At 35.7% G+C, this 17,605-nt stretch overlaps 1 protein-coding gene and 1 long non-coding RNA gene across 2 annotated transcripts in view; one reads left to right on the forward strand and one right to left on the reverse strand.

Annotated features, from left to right (window-relative positions):
* Positions 1–13,113, reverse strand: part of LOC127870829 (phospholipase DDHD1-like) — a 33,925-nt gene extending 20,812 nt beyond the window's left edge. Inside the window, exons 1-7 of the mRNA XM_052413362.1 lie at positions 12,534–13,113; positions 10,716–10,877; positions 9,263–9,391; positions 6,112–6,250; positions 3,825–3,943; positions 1,911–2,017; positions 1,550–1,661 (exon numbers count right to left, since the gene is read on the reverse strand). Of these exons, the coding sequence (XP_052269322.1) occupies positions 1,550–1,661; positions 1,911–2,017; positions 3,825–3,943; positions 6,112–6,250; positions 9,263–9,391; positions 10,716–10,877; positions 12,534–13,014 (1,249 nt within the window). The 5' untranslated portion in view covers positions 13,015–13,113. The remainder of the gene's footprint in view (positions 1–1,549; positions 1,662–1,910; positions 2,018–3,824; positions 3,944–6,111; positions 6,251–9,262; positions 9,392–10,715; positions 10,878–12,533) is intronic.
* LOC127870831 (uncharacterized) lies at positions 13,087–15,395 on the forward strand. Its single transcript, XR_008044944.1, has 2 exons — positions 13,087–13,363; positions 14,763–15,395. It is a non-coding gene; the product is annotated as an uncharacterized LOC127870831 (long non-coding RNA).
* The last annotated feature ends 2,210 nt before the right edge of the window (positions 15,396–17,605 follow it).

Raw genomic sequence — 17,605 nt, forward strand, 5'->3', positions numbered from 1 at the left:
CTTCTGGACACAAAAGTGTTATATTTGACACTAAAAAAGCATTTTTTTGAAGATACAAAGGGCCATAACTCTGTTATTATCAGATGGTGTACAATGCCATTTGGCGTGCATCGTCCTATTATCAATATAAATACTCATACCAAGTTTCAATGAAATCCGCCAAAGCACTTCCAAGATATGGCTCCGGACACAAAAGTGCCTATAGTAAAAAGCATTTTTTTGAAGATACAAAGGGCCATAACTCTGTTTTTAACAGATGGTGTACAATGCCATTTGGCGTGCATCATCCTCTTATGCATATATATATACTCATACCAAGTTTCAATGAAATCCGCCAAAGCACTTCCAAGATATGGCTCCGGACACAAAAGTGCCTATAATAAAAAGCATTTTTTCAAGATACAAAGGGCCATAACTCTATTTTTAACAGATGGTGTACAATGCCATTTGGCGTGCATCATCCTCTTATGCATATATATATACTCATACGAAGTTTCAATGAAATCCGCCAAAGCACTTCCAAGATATGGCTCCGGACACAAAAGTGCCGGACGGACGGACAGCCGGTCGGACAACGCCAAAACAATATCCCTCCGCCTCTGGCAGGGGATAACAATTTACTACTAGCCAGCTTCCAATCAAACTAACTGAGTAGCTAATTAGATAGCCATTTTTGGGGCCCACTTTGTCGAACAACTGACTGAAAAGGCATTATCGTAATTACTCTAAGTTTTCGCACACTCTAAGTTTTCAGACACCCTCTTTTTAAGCGAAAATATCTATTTTTCATAAGTCTAAATTTTCTGACATTAGGGTTTTCGTCTATAATTAATGTCTCTTAATTTTTGGACAGTTTATTTTACCCCACTATTCTACAGACGGCCCAGTGTTTGATTATCTTTTGACACTTCGATCATGGATTTCTACAACAGGATTGAGGTCATGAGGTCACACCTTGCAGATTCATGCCTAAGGGCAATGGACCATAAAATTCGCGTAATGGGGTTAATAACCATGTAAACCAGTAGAAAGAAATGGACTTACTCAACAGCATTTTAAACAGTGTTATCCTATTAAGGAAGCATAATGTTTTCTGTGTGAACCTTTTTTGTTCTACATCATTTCTGGCAAGAGTTAGCAATGCAGTGGAGTTGTAAGTTGTTTATTTTTAAGCAGAAAAAGAAGTGTTAATGACAATATAATTATTGCACATTGTTTTATTGCGATTATCTCAATAAAATTTTAATTTTCGGACATCTTAATTGTTGTCTCTAAATTTTTTGCCATATTGGAATTTGGAATATTTTTTGTATCTAAACATTCGGACACGAAAAAAAAATTCAAGTGTCCGAAAACTTAGAGTAATTACCGTATATGTTTGATAACAAAGTGAGTGAAGAAATGAATTATAGTTGATAGCAGATAAATGATGGAAGTTACATTATGGAAAACCATTATGATGCCCTTATTTGACATTTGACTGTGTCTGACCTTTATGGGCAACAACCCTTCTCCGCATAACAATCAGGTGATAACAAAAGGAAATTACCTAAAGAATGTGCAACTATTGAGACTTTTCCTCCATTTGGTTCAAAATATGGATGACGTTCACAAAACATGTTGTACAAGCGGTTGAGTTCATGTTCCAGGCCATGTGTAATCTGTAACAAAAACAATACATACTATTGTTGTAACATAATCAAAAGAAAAGAGATATAAACAAGAAAATTTATTGAATTGATAGCCCTCGCCCAAAATAAATTTTGTGACAGATGGACGGACAGACTGACTGACTAACTGAAGGACATCACCAATTCTACATCCCTCTGCCTTTGGCAGTTGATAAAAAATGGCTTAAGAAACCAAGTCATGAATAAAGCTGTTCTAAATCAAATAGTTTTTGTGAGTACCTCTGATCTGTAAAGTGGACTTGTGTAATACATGACATCCATTGCACTAGCGTTCAGGATTACTCTTATTCCTCGCATCTTCTGAGGTGTCAAGGACTCAACTGTATCTGCAACAAGGTTTACTTCCCGCTTTTATATTGCTTGTGATTACACATATGCTTTTCCATGTTCATACCAAGTGGACAATGTCCAAACCTACACTGCTATGTTCATGTGATATTTTAAACTTGTTTCAGGTTATGATGGCAGAAATACAAGATAGCCCTTTTATCATGCTTATAAGAAGTCCATTTAGATCGGTCATGTTCACTGTTCTTTTAACCAATGGCACTTATTATTTATTGTAATCCGAAATGTGGCTTGAATGTGTTTATTTCTATCAATTTATAATAAGTATGCAGAGAAGCTGACAAAATGTTGATGAAACACAATTATGTAGAAGTAAACATATCAGTGTATTATCTGTATCTCTTTCTAATATTCATTAATTTGAGAATTATTTTACATTTGTTAAGTGCTCCAGCTAGGATTTGAAAAGGGCAGGGGGGGGGGGGCTTTTTTGTCAAAAGGGCGCTGTCAAGTGCGCAGTTTTTTGTCAAAAGGGCCCTTTCGAGCGCGCAGTCATATACGGAATGCTCCCTGTTGGATATTCATTTTTATATTATTAATAATTGTTAGGATATATTATTTTCATTATTATAAAACCATATCTACAATAAGTAACAAGCAAATTCGTTGAATTGATATCCCCCGCCATTATACTTCTGGACACACAAAAAAGCATTTTTTCAAAATACAAAGGGCCATAACTCTGTTATTATTCGATGGTGTACAATGCCATTTGGCGTTCATCATCCTCTTATCCATATATATATATACTCATACCAAGTTTCAATGAAATCTGCCAAAGCACTTCCAAGATATGGCTCTGGACACAAATGTGCCGGACGGACGGAAAACGCCAAAACAATATCCCTCCCCCTATGGCGGGGGATAATAAATAAATATGAATGTAATACGAGATTAATAAATCATAATGTCTCCAAAAAAATAATAAAAAATATATACAATCAATATTTTGAAATATTTCTTCTCAGCTAATTGCCGTGTGTTAAGACGCAGTGTGATTTGGGGATCGGTGCCAAGGAAGAAACAGACGCGGCGTCACTTTGCAAATTATCGCAGAGTGCCTCAGCAATATGCTGAGTAAATACTCACTGCAGATGCGAAGGAACTTTAAAAACACAATAATCTGTCTGCGGAGTAGCAATGGACTTTGTTGGTTATGCGTGAGCTGTAGTGTTTTTGTTGATTTTGAGTATTTATGTGGCTTTAACAAAACTTTTTTAAGTATAATAGGGGGCATAGTCCTACACAAAAACTGGTCTCAGTTAGAGTTCTTTGTCAGTTCATGTCCATTATTACCCTGAATGCATCTATAAAGTTTTATATCAATATCTGTAGCAGATATAGAGATATGAAGTAGTTGCACACAAAATTTAAGCAGAAGTGTTGATTAGAATGGAGCATTATCCTGCTAAATTCAGGTCAGAGTCATGGAACTTGGTGAGTTACCTAACACAATAACCTTGAATATGTGTGAAGTTTCAGTTGAATAGCTGTAGTAGGAACAGTGATCTGGAGATGTTGCACATTTACCTTGACCTAAGAAGTAAGATGAATCTGACAAGGATACCATCAATTAGGTGGATAGAATAGCTTGGACTATTTGGGGAAAAGTCAAGCTCAACAACAGATGTTTTCACAATTTTAAATGATAGATTTGCAATCTGTAAAGCATGACATAGCTTTTTTAATGCTTCATAGAGGTTAAACATCACAAAATATCTTAAAGCATACTATAACAATATTAATTTATTAAATCTGGCAACATTCCAGCTTAAGATACACTACCTCCATCAAGCTTCAATGATGATCGCCACTCTACTGGAAGAAATTCAGCACGCTGGTTTTCATTGTGTTCAAAATGTGGAAACAACTTGGACTTGACCTCCTCTGTTCTGTCTCGGATCCTGGATAAACATGATATGAGAAAACTGGGCTTAATGCATGCGCGCAGTATCGTCCCAGATTAGCCTGTGCAGTCCCCACAAGCGAATCAGGGACGACACTTTCCGTCTAAACTAGATTTTTGCTCAGAGGCTTTCTTTAAACAGAAAATATCATAAAAGCGGAAAGTGTTGTCCCTGATTAGCCTGTGCGGACTGCACAGGCTAATCTGGGATGACACTTTATGCACATGCATTATGCCCAGTTTTGTCAGAACATGTCTCATATAAACTCTACCTCCCTGTCACTACAAATGAGCCTTGCTCTTTGAAAAGGGGGTTTAATGCATGTGCGTAAAGTGTCTGCAGTCCACAGGGACGACACTGTCCGCTTTTATTGTATTTTTCAGGTTAAGATAGACACTTCTTGATGAAAAAACAGTTTAGACGGAAAGAGTCGTCCCTGATTAGCCTGTGCAACACTTTAGGCACATTCATTAAACACCCTTTTCACAGAGTGCAGCTCAAATATAGGTCTGCAGTAATACTTTATGGCTTAAATTATGTCAAGATTGTACAGTACTTTTTCTCAACAGATTTCACATTTTAGAAAGCAAGTTTTAACAGGGTTTAATGGAAGCTCTATATAGAATATTAATAAGAGTAAATATAAGTGACCATGATACTCACAGCACATTGTTTGAAAAGACTTCACTCAGACAAAGACAAATAATTTAATGAATTTAAAGAGTCTCACAGGTTTAAACTCAAAGAATTAAATTTGTGCTAGTGTTTCACACTTTTCAAGGACATGACTGCTCATAACTAGAAGTTTGATACAGATACTGAAGTCCCGGCAGCACATGCTTGGACACAGACATATTCACAATATATTCTACCGAGGACACATGACAAAAAGCTATAATTTAGCCTACACTAGTTTCAGTAACAATTACTTCATATACGTATCATCTTCACAAGTCCATTCAATGGGAAACTTTTAGCAAGATCCACACAGTAGTTCAAAGACATAGAAAACCCACACTGATGGGACTATACATTATATACTCAAAGTGGCCAAAGAGCTGTGTTTGTGAAACACAATGCCCCCTTCTGCACTTTTAAGATGCTCAGCAGCTACATTATATAGTAATACCACTTGAAAATTCCGGAAAAGTGTTATTTTAGAGATAATTGTTATGTCTATGGCCCTTAACTTCGTAAAACAAGAGCACCGCATAACGGGTGCCACGCTCGACTGCAGGTCTATTTTTGAAGAAATGAAAGCTTGTCAGAATGTTTTTTATTTTTTTAGAGGTCACAGAGACCTTGACCTTTGACCTTGTGACCCAAATATGGGTGTGGCGTGTAGAACTCATCAAGGTGCAGCTACATATGAAGTTTCAAAGTTGTAGGTGGAAGCACTTTGATTTTAGAGCCAATGTTCAAAACCTTGACAAAATGTTAAGGTTTTAGCACGACATGGATACGACACGACAAGCTGGCTATGACAATACCTTGGGTTTTCTCAGAAAACAGCCGAGCTAAAAAATCAATTGACTGGAAATGACCCCAACTTGATCTGTTAGTCATGCAGGTAGACTCACACAACAAATATCAGGTGAATATCTGAAAGTCTTTTAGGAAAAAAAATCCAGAAAACTGTTATTCTAGAGAAAATTTTGTAGTCCAATGCTCATAACTTTAAACTTTGCCAAACATGAAAGGACACGAACAAAGCTCCAACTTGATCTCTAAGTCATGCAGGTACATGTAGACTGACAAATCAAAAATCAGGTAGATATATGAAAGAGTTTAGAAAACAACTCACGAAACAGAATGCCTGGCAGAGGCACTACAATTTGACTGCTTTATGCTACACTACTGGGGACATAATACCACTCAAAGGGCCATAATTCCTTTTAAATTCATTGCAGACAAAATTCCTTTCTATAGGCTAGCATCATCGACACATTGAGGCCATTAAATCGTGAGTTTTTTAAGATCTACACAGTTATTAAGGACATTTTAAGGCAAGCTTCAAGACGTACAGATGGACCAGCAATCGTACAGCAATCGTTATGGCCTACAAGATTGGTCTCTTTGGTCTGATTTGGCCTGAGTGTCATGTTGTTTAATGCATCGAAAATCTATATTAATAGACCAAAAGATGACAGAGAAAAAAGACATACTCATGACAACAACGAACAATGTGACCAGTATCCATTTTTTGTCCTATACCATGCACCACAAACACAAGGTGGGTTATATCTGTAGGTTTATCATCCATTATGGCATCCAGGCAGTAACCACGGTGAAGGCGGGAACCAGCTGAAATAAAAACACATTACTTATACATTTGCTTACATTCATGTCAAGCACAATTTATCCAAAGACAGCTTTACATGTATTTTTTTTTATCATTTTGGAAATGGGGCTGGGGCTTTACATTTGTATATTGGATTAAGAAAAATCATGTTGTTATGACTAAAATTAGGAAATTTAGTTATTGTTTCTCTTGCAGGCTAATACTATAAAATTGACAATAAAAATATTCTTTAAATTATATTTGCTAAGGTAAAAATCGTAGACTTGGGTAGGCAGAATAATGATATTTATAAATTAAAAAAAAAAATACCTACATATAATTATATATATGTACGCTTTTTCAAACCAAACAAATTAGTCTCTTCCCCTATTTTTCAAGTATTTAAAAATAGGCAATAATTGCAAAATTATGAGGTGTAAATTAAAGATCTTGTCCACTATATTTCTCTTGAATAAAGATCCACCTTAAAAGTTAATTTCATCATCATTTGTAAAGTTATGAAAGAACAAGAGGATACCATAGGTCAAAAGGCGCTCATCCGCCACCCTAAAGACCTTAAAACTGTTCTGAGCAAGGTTTTTTCACAAGGTTTCAGACTTCTAATAAAAACTGTCCCAACACCTGGCACCCATGTTTTAAAAGAATAATACAAGGCACTTTTATGGCCCAATGCACTGAAGATGGAAACGGCATTGAATCAGTTCTATGTGATATACTACATTTCACAATCGCTCATTGGGTCTTTGTTGACCTGAAATGGCCCACAATGGCCCACACCCCAGAGTGACATGAATCGGCTTCTAGTCACCCCTGGGTGACTTCAAGCCATTTCAGGTCGACTATGTACCAATGGGCGTATCCTAGGGTGACTTCAAGCCGACCGGGTGACTAGAATCAGCTTCATGTCACCTTGGGGCTTGAAGTCACCCTAGGGTGACAAGAATTTGCTTCTAGTCATCCATGGGTGACTTCAATACATTTCAGGTTGACAATGACACAACGAGCATCACTATCAATCATTAATTTCAGTGGTTAATGGCAGTTTGTTGGGTTTGTTAAACCTACCAAACTAGTCCATCCTTACGGTGGCAAGATAATAGAGAAACCTATGATGGTAACGTGGGTATAATGCTTGAAGAAATTGTGCATTTCATGCTTAATATTGTTAAATCAATTTGTCAACACGTACAGCGGTTGAACAAATTATCATTGAAATCATTACGCACAACTGTAAATATTTTGTTTAATTCTTAAAGTAACGATCACTAAAAAAATCGAATATTTCGTAAAATAAAGCGTACCCATACAAAAATCATTGTTCCTTTAAGCAAAATGCAGAATTTCAACATTAGATGTTGTCTGGTAACATTGATTTAACGAGATACAAAATGCTCATTTTTATTTGTTTGAGTCACAAATAATTCCATGTTTATTTCCTGCGTAATATCCGAACATTTACAGGCGAACGTGAGATTGGATTCGGTCATCGTCGGATAGCTTCGGCAACAGATTTCTGGGAAAGCTTGTATAAATTATGCAAATGAACACAACCCAAATGAATCCGATCCTGACTAGATATCATCCACAAAACGAAAAGAAGTGACATCGTGGAACGATATTTAGATACTTGAATGTTGCCAAATGTTTGTTTTTTTTTAACGTTTTTACACCAATGTTACTTGTTTTTAGGGTCTTCCTATTGTAAATAACCGCTGTATGGTACTGTTTGCTGTTGAATTTTTTTATATAGCATAATACAGTACCTATGTAGTATTGGTGAGCCTGATAGTGGCTTTAAATGAGAATCATTAAAATTGTGAGCCAAAACACACTTCCGAATTCTAATGACAACCCAACATTACCAAATACTAGCTTCAAATCAATAGTGCTGATTTAGTTTGTGTTGATACTTAATCCCCTCAAAAAAGCGTAAAAATTATTATGCACTTCATATTTATGGAAAGCATATGGGTGTATTGATTTTTGCATCAAACGTTTTGTAGCACAGAGTTCCTTAATATCTTTTAATTATGGTATAAGGTATGTGTTCATTTTAACAAAATTATATGACTCATAATTTTGAATCGACTTTTCGTCTTTCTTAATGTCAAATCAAACATGCTGTAGTTTTTTATGGTTATGGTCTTTAGGATTTAATTATTGAAACAGTCATTGTACTGTATACTAAATAAAAATAAAATCCAGACAAAAATGGAATTAGTGTAGACCGTAGTGTTTTGACAAAAGTGATTAAAATGTGGAATGCAACTCTTTGCCAATAAGGTCAGTCATTACTGGTTATATTTAGTTCTGAATTGCATTATTGTTTAAATTAAAACATTCTTAGAAATACAATGGATCACAAATATAGAAAGCAATAAAAAATATAGGGCTATTACACCCGTAAGATGTGAATTTTTAACTGACACAAAGTTAAAAAAAACAAAACTGAATTCTCCGATAATGGTTTTTAACTTTTATTCAAGTTATAATAGAAAGCATAACAAGAGCACCGCATAACAGGTGCCACGCTGGGCTACAGGTGCAGTTTTGAATAAATGAAAGCTTGTCAGATTTTATTTTTTTTAGAGGTCACAGTGACCTTGACCTTTAACCTAGTGACCCCAAAATGGGTGTGGCGTGTAGAACTCATCAAGGTGCATCTACATATGAAGTGTCAAAGTTGTAGGACGTGGAAGCACTTTGATCTTAGAGCCAATGTTAAGGTTTTAGCACGACGCGGACGTCGAGCTGGCTATTACAATACTTCGATTTTCTCCAAAAACGCCGAGCTAAAAATCAAGATTCATTTAAATTGATGAAAAATTTTGCTTCTAGAATGGTTACAATCTTAAAGTCGACCACACACAGCACACTGCATGACCGCTGACACAAGACATAGGGTAATACATGTACATATTGCCTAATTTGGGAAATGCCTGCTCAGGTGTGCTCAAAATCGTGGATGGATTGACCAAAAGACACACAGCAAGGATTCAGATGCCTGAACTTACATTTACTAACTCCAAGCTTATTTCCTACTGCTCTAAATAATCTTGAAGAGGCAGTGTCTTTGAAGAGGAATACGTCAGTTGGAGATGTCCATTCCACATAGAATTCTGTAAACCGGATGCTTAAAATGACTGAAAACAAAAGTGTTGACATCTGCAGCACTAAAAACACAAATAGAACTGAAACTAACATGCTTAATATATTTACCCAAATCAGGCTTTTCAGGTTATTTCTTGCAATTTCTTGAATCAACCATAAGTTAAAATGCCATGCCTTTTTGCCCTCCAAGTTCTAACACTTATAATTGAGGCCTGTGAAATTTTCAACTGGCCTGTATATTTTTTCTCCTCGTAGGCCAGTCTAGCCTTCAATTTATTGCAGTCTTTTGCAATGTCTGCAATAAATGGCAAATTTGTAGCAAACTAGAATGTTCAAGAGGTTCTATGTTCGACATTTGACCTTCACATGAGACAGTCACCTTGACCTTTGAGGTAGGGAGATAGGTGCTACACAAGAAATGATGTTCCCTTACAGCTGTCATGTGTGGTAATATATCTTAAAATACCATTGTGAATAACACAGCTAATGTGTTGTTTTATGGCAAAACTTGATCTGTTAGCTTTCAAGTGTGACATTCCCCTTGATGTTCGGAGGCAAGTTATTAATGTGACTTAATGTCTAATGATGTATTGCATTTGTGTCAGTTGACAAATGTATATCAAAATCCATCAAAATATGCACATTTAAGCTGTCATAAGTCCAAAATTTAGTTTTGAACCTTCAGTGTGACATTTGCTTTGAAGGTACAGTGAAGATAATTATACAATATTTTCAAGATAAACATTCTTACCAAGTTTCATCACGATCGAGTTATTAATGTTGCTCTATAATCTTTGTGATAAGGTTTTTTAAGATTTATTCTAATGCCTAGTATTTAAACACAGGTGACCAATATTCAAACTCTGTCTAGATAATATCCAAATAAACATTCTGACCAACTCTCATCAAGATTTGATGGAAAAATCCTATAGCGTGGTAAAGAGCTTAAAGTTGATGAGGCACACCACACACTGCACACTAATGCACTGACACCAAACATAGGGAGATCACATTGTGCCTAGGTGAGATAGCAATTGCAGAATGGTAACCTTTGTACATGGTACGTGCCTTCATGTGCTATTTCTATCCAAGTACTTGTATTCAATCATCCATTTACCAAATATTCCATTAGGTATGTTCTAGAATACATATTATTTGATGTAAATATTATTAATACTGCATTTTAATGTATAAAGTTTCCAATAGGAAATACTGCATATGATTATTTTAATATCATGATACAACATTGATATTCAGTGGTATTTCTAATTCTACATGCATAATAAAAGCATTTTGTTTGATAATGCCAATAGTGTTTTTACATCATAAAGCTATCCCTAACCCAAAGGGTCTTACCAGGCTTGTTGCCTTTGTGCAGTGATGTTGTTTCCTCATACAAACGGTGGCCAAGGAAACTACTGAGGTACTGGGTTTCTACCTGACTAGAATAGCCTTCATCCATTGGCTGCCATGTATGATCATAAAACCATGTTCCACGTATAATTCTGCTCTTGTCACCTACATGTTGAAGATGAATTAGTCTCATACTTTGTTCATGTTGTAAGAGTAAGAGTAGGATCGCCATACGTTTCATAAACCTTGCTGAAAAACTTAAGGTTTACTAGAGTTTAATTTCCAATAATTTATGTTATCATAGGGCTTTGACATGAGGGCGATGTTAGAGACAGGGCTCGAAATTAACACTCGCACACTCGCAAAATGCGAGTAAAAAATACCGATTGCGAGTTAAGTTTTAAGCCACTAGCATTTTTTGCCAGTAAATAAATAGTGAAAAGAAATGAGTAGGTATAATGCTGCTCGACATCATGATGGCTAAATCTTAGGTCAATTTATAGAACGGCTGAACGCCCAAGTACCCTTATGCGTAAGCGCGCACCTTGTATGTAGACTGGTACATGTATTGTACAAATACGCGGATGGTATTGGTACAAAGGAAGTGAAACAGTCGACTTTTCACACATGTTCATTGAAGCAAAAAATAACTTGTCACTTTATTCCCACAGACGGAAATTACACAAAATATACATAATATAAAAGATAAAGCAAAGTTAACCGTCTAGTTAGAAAAAACGGATTTTAAATCCTTCTACGAAAAACAGTAAATTAGTGGGAAAAATAACTTAAAATAAGACTAAAACCTGATGTGGGCTGTTATGGTCCAAGGAACTGATATCTTTGTATGGTTGCAGAAATAAAATGTGTATAAATGTTAAGTACCTTTATTTTGTTTCAATAGTACTTAACTAATGCCCAAAGTTTTTTATGTTTCCATCAAAATTTGCGAGAATGTTTTTGATTTTGCGAGTTGGTATTAAAGCTGCTTGCAATTTTTTGCAAGTAGAAAAAAGAGTTAAATTCGAGCCCTGAGAGATACCAGTAACCTTGGCCCAGAACTGAATGCCTTGCTCTTATTTAACATGAAAAAGAAGTCCACTTTGCTTTTTTTTAACTTTGCCATTTTTAAGTTATGTGTCATAAATTTACCTTTGGCACGAGATATTTATAAAATCACAAAAGATTAACCTGATGCAAAACCTTATAACTAAACCAATATATTTCACACCAACCTAAAATATTTAAGACAAGGATCTTAAGATCAAAGCAAGGACAGTATTGCAGAAAGTTTTTGACAGTTTCACTGTTATTGCAGCAATCAGTCAATGCCTAGCTCTGCCTTGACGGCACTGTTAAACATGCATTAAAATTGATAATAAGCCAATTAATTTTTTTGTGTTTATTTCTGCCAGAAAACATTTGATGTGGCTCACATTATTAGATTCCAGGCATCAAGTTAACAAAAAAAAAGTCTTTAAGAGACTGAGTTGCAACTCCCAGCAGTTAGTCCTGACTATATTCAAGAAATGTACTGTACTAATTATGAACATAAAAAAATATGGCATAATGCCAGAAAGAATTTCGAGATGTACAATTGTTTTCATATGCTCAAAGTAATCATGAACTACATCATACAGTACATTTTTGCATTATCTAACTTTCAGAAAATGCATAGTTTAGATTCTGTCCATAGAGATTAGAAGACGTGTCAGAAGGTTCTGTTGCGTACAAATATAGCTCAGAACTGACATTTTAAATCTTATTATTTGGTGTAACATTGTATATGTGTAACTATTAAGTATTGGATTATTAACTTACCAGACCAATATACCGGCTGACAAGTTGCATTAGTAACATCAACTTCATAGAGGCCACCACGTACAAGAATCAGGTCAAGATCAGCTGTCTCAGCTTCAGAAAGTCCCTCAAACCCATTTTGCTGATGAACTCTATACCGACATTCAATTCTTAATGAATCATACCCAATAAATGGTGACCACTTTTTATCTCCATCTTTTTTGTAAAACCATCTTACTTCTTCAGGTTGAAGATGATCAACAAACTCTTTTCTCGGGTAAAGAAATGTCCTTGATCTTGGCGGAGTTCCAAGACTTGTTAAAGATTCAGGAACAGAATTTGTGTCACTGTCATGACTGTCGATGGTCTCAAAATCTTCAAATGAATCTGAATTTACAAGCGATTCGACGGATGGATACATTCTTCCAACAATATCTGAAGCATTTTTATTGTCAAATGTTAAACTCAGTCTATCATCTGGTGGCCGAAAGCTCATTTGCATTACTGTCAGTGTACTTATGTAGAAAATGACTAGCCTTTCAAACAAATATGACAGCTATTTGAACTTTGCTCGTAGCTTTCACATAGAAGGCGTAGATTCGACAAATTAATAAACCATATAAAGCCGATATCAAATTAGTACCATCTACATAGAGTTACAACTTTTTTAATGTTTTATTAATTGTCAATGTAAAGACTAAAGGTCATGAATTGAAAACTGAAATATTAACACGAAACTAAACATCTCTTAGTGGAGTTGGCCTCCAATGTCGAGATAGGGGAAACGTTAAACCCAAACTTTTCGAGGAAAACGATTTGATTGATATTTGCTCTCCGGCATTCTTTCAAAAGTAAGTATTTATTTTGGATGGGTATTAAACAAACTTTTTTCTGCAATAAAAACACATACAGAAGGAAAACGGACTGGATTTCATCATCTGTATTAAGGTAGCTATAACAGTGAAACGTCGATTGCGCAATCTACCACCATTGTACGCATACCTTTTTTCTATACGTAGTAACGTTTTTCACCATACCATTAAACACAAAACATAATTTAATAGCTTTGTTTGACTGATAAAATGTCAATATTTTAATAAATGTTGTTATCTTTAAGGTATTAGTATGCAAAATATTTGTGTTTGATGTTTGATTTGTACAATATAGTCATATGTAACAGAAACATATTATTCAGCAACCACCTAACCTACAATAATATTCAGTACGTCATTGGAAAGGGCAAATTCCAAGCTTTTCATTGGTCAAAAAAGTTAATTTGCAGTATATGAGGTTTGGGTGGGTTTACCAGACCAAAAATGGCAATTTTCAAGCTTCGTTTGCAGAAACATTGAAGCCTTGCACAAAAAAACACAGGTAGCTTACTTAATTGCCATCTTAATGTTATAAGGTGATTAAGTTCTCTTGTGTATAAGTGTTAGCGCTTTTTTGCGCTTTCTGAAGAAACCTACCCACCCTTAACCCATAAATTGTCTGGGTCCTACATGTCTCCGAACTGCTCCCAAAGTTTTTTACAATACCGATTCGTGGTCTTCGGCATATCCTCGGCTCTGTCGCAAGGTTAACGTTAATTTGTTTTCCTCTAATCGCGGCTGGTTTAGAAAACGATACTTCTGCTTTTTCGAATAAAAAAAATCTTTTAGCAGGTAATTTTGACAAAATAACCGTGCAACACATTTGTTTAAATTATCTAGCATACTGTAAATGCATTATTGATGTAAACATATTGCTGCAATGTAAGTCCTTTGTTTTTACGTATGGAAGACTATTTTTCGGATGCAAGTATTATCCAGATGTTTTTTATTGTACTTGTTTAGTTACTGATGCCAACATTTATCTATCTTGAAGTATTTGCTTTAGCGTTTTTATAGAGCATTTATGATAATTTGTAGTGGATTTGATGTTAAAGAATGAATAGTGTAGATCAATACAGTCAATGGCAATGTCTTAATATTGTCTTAATGTCTTGTAATTAAGTTGTGACTTTTTGTTGAGCGGTAGTAAGTCGCGCCAGTCAAAAATCATAAAAAGCCACATTTAAAGTTATGGAAGCTATAACTATGTACAATGTATTAGTAACTGATAATTTGTTGTTTAGGATTTCGACACATTATGGTTTACATTGAAGGATTTATTTTTAACAAATCAAAGAATTTTATATTCACATGACATATTAAACATTGAAAAACTCAAACTAGATTTATTTTAGCACAATTTAATTGTTCTTTTCAGGATGAGCTGAGGATATTACACCATGGCCGAGTTCCCCGGACCATTCTGTGAACAGAAAAACATAACCAATGTGATCTGCAGAATGAGAAAATTAGCAAATTAAAACCTGATTTTGCACTATAAAATGGACTTGTTCTGGAAATAAACTCGTTCCTTGAAAGCATTGGTAGAAATTCATAAGATGTTTTGAACATTCTATCACAGCTTTATTCTAGCCTCAAAGATACAGTTAATGTTAAATCGCTGAAAAGTAAAATATCGCGCATATTCGACCAGAAGAAAAAACTGCAGTCAAAAATGAAAGTTGCCAGCCTTAAAAGTGTGTCGGAACTGTTGTGTAAGACTTTCATTCCACCACAACCAATGAAACTTTCATCAACAATTCTTCAAGTTGTAGAAGAAAAACCGTTGTTGGTGGGTGTGTAAGATTCAGAAGGACCCGAATCAAACCACTCTGAGCTTTCACTCTTTTGAGTGTCTTTGATTGCAAAAGCAATTGTACACATGATGTAACAACTACATTGAATGTTAAGTTTTTTTTATATTATTGACATGTTGTGTTGTTTTGTTGTATTTTGTGATGTCTTTATTTGAAGAAAAAAAAGTCGAAAATAAAATATGTTTTTTGTGATATTTATGTGTCATTATCTTCATTATAGTTCATACTATGCAAAATCTAAGTGAAGAAATGAAAAGAGCATGAAAAATTACATAAACCCATCAATTTTGAACTCTTCATCTTCTTAAGAACAAAAGTTATGACAATTTCTCTGTAATAAAATAAGGCGACGGTTCCGCAATTTAATACATTAAATATGTAGTAATAAGAACCAATATTTTCCAATAAATTGACGAAATTCCAATGACAAAATGTGTCATAACTTCTCTTCCAGTGGGGATATTTTAACAAACTGTTTTGGAAAGCTTTTTAAAATATCTTTCTAGCTATTAAAACAGATGTATGGCAAATATTAAATTTAACAGGGGTTGCTAATGATTTATCTGTTTATAAATTGAAAGGTTTTGGAAGATCTGGCACAATGAAATGTGGGGGGTCCCCCTCTTTAAATTTGAATAACTTTGATAGTTTTCCACTTAAAGTTATTCGTTTTGCAGTTTTGGTTTTGTTAAGAAATGAGATTATATGGTATATATTTGCTGACATTTTGTTTAATAAAAATACCCGTCTGTTATCGCTAATTAAGGTCTTTAAAACTGAAAAGATGCGACTAAATAGCAGAAAAGGGCCTCGGAGAAGAGAAAGGGCATCATTTTTATGCTCCCTTTCGAAGAAGGGGGGGTTTATTGTTTTGCACATGTCGGTCCGTCCACCAGATGGTTTCAGGATGATAACTCAAGAACGCTTAGGCCTAGGATCATGAAACTTCATAGGTACATTGATCATGACTCGCAGATGACCCTTATTGATTTTCAGGTCACTAGGTCAAAGGTCAAGGTCACAGTGACTCAAAATAGTAAAATGGTTTCCGGATGATAACTCAAGAATGCTTAGACTTGGATTATGAAACTTCATAGGTACATTGATAATGACTGGCAGATGACCCCTATTGATTTTCAGGTCACTAGATCAGAGGTCAAGGACACAGTGACTCGAAATAGTAAAATAGTTTCCAGATGATAAGTCAAGAATGCTTACGCCTAGGATCATGAAACTTCATAGGTACATTGATCATGACTGGCAAATGACCCCTATTAATTTTTAGGTCACTAGGTCAAAGGTCAAGGTCACAGTGACTCGAAACAGTAAAATGGTTTCCTGATGATAACTCAAGAATAATTAGGCCTAGGATCATGAAACTTAATCGGTACATTGATGACTGGCAGATGACCCCTGTTGATTTTCAGGTCACTTGGTCAAAGGTCAAGGTCACAGTGACAAAAACATATTCACACAATGGCTGCCACTACAACTGACAGCCCATATGGGAGGCATGCATGTTTTACAAACAGCCCTTGTTTTTATTGTGAGCATTTTCAAGCAAATAAACAAGATTGTAGTATATATTGTATTAAAAGATGTTTATCCTGTAATTATCGCACATTTTCAGGTCTGTCCCTTGTTCTGATACATTGTGCCCTTCTCATCGATCTCTTCTTCTTCCCATGAAGTGCAGGGCTTCTCTGGAGCAATGAAACACTGTCACTGTACAAGGTCGTAGTGAGTTAAAAAAACAACAAATGATGCAATCAAATGAAACTGTGCTTGCAGTTTAATGTAGAGTGACCTGGCATGTTTTGAAGTTGTCCAAGAACTTGGCTGTGGAGACTCACTGCAGCTACTGGCAGCTGGTTCCAGAGTAGGATGGCTGCGGAGAAGGAGTACAGGTCTGTTCAGCAGAATGGGTACAGGAAGCTCCCTCTTTGTAGGGACACAGAAGCTGAATGGAGGTTCAGGTTAGCTGGCATTGCTATCAGGTAGTGGGCTATCCTTTACATCAATACCAGTTGGAAATCAGGCCGGGTTTGCAGGGATTGCCATCCTTGTACTGCTTGTTGTCCTGTAGTCTTCATGGACAAATCTGGCAGCTATGCGCTGTACTGCTTCTAGCTGGGATATGTTTGCCGCTGTATATGGGTCCCATACTGTAGATGCGTATTCCAGAATTGGGCTCACTAGCTTCTTTTAGCATTGGTCCTTCACATCAACATGGCGGTTCCAGAGCATTTTTTTGTGCAGTGTGACCCCTATATGTACTTCCCACTAGTGACATTTGCCAGTGAAGTTGAAGGTCCTCTTGATTGGATGCCTTTTTTGGTGGAATGGATGGTTTTACATTTTGATGGGTTGACAGGCATCTGCCAGTCTCTCTCCTACTGTTGCA

The sequence above is a fragment of the Dreissena polymorpha genome, chromosome 3, assembly GCF_020536995.1.
Source record: "Dreissena polymorpha isolate Duluth1 chromosome 3, UMN_Dpol_1.0, whole genome shotgun sequence".
Taxonomy (NCBI): Eukaryota; Metazoa; Mollusca; class Bivalvia; order Myida; family Dreissenidae; genus Dreissena; species Dreissena polymorpha.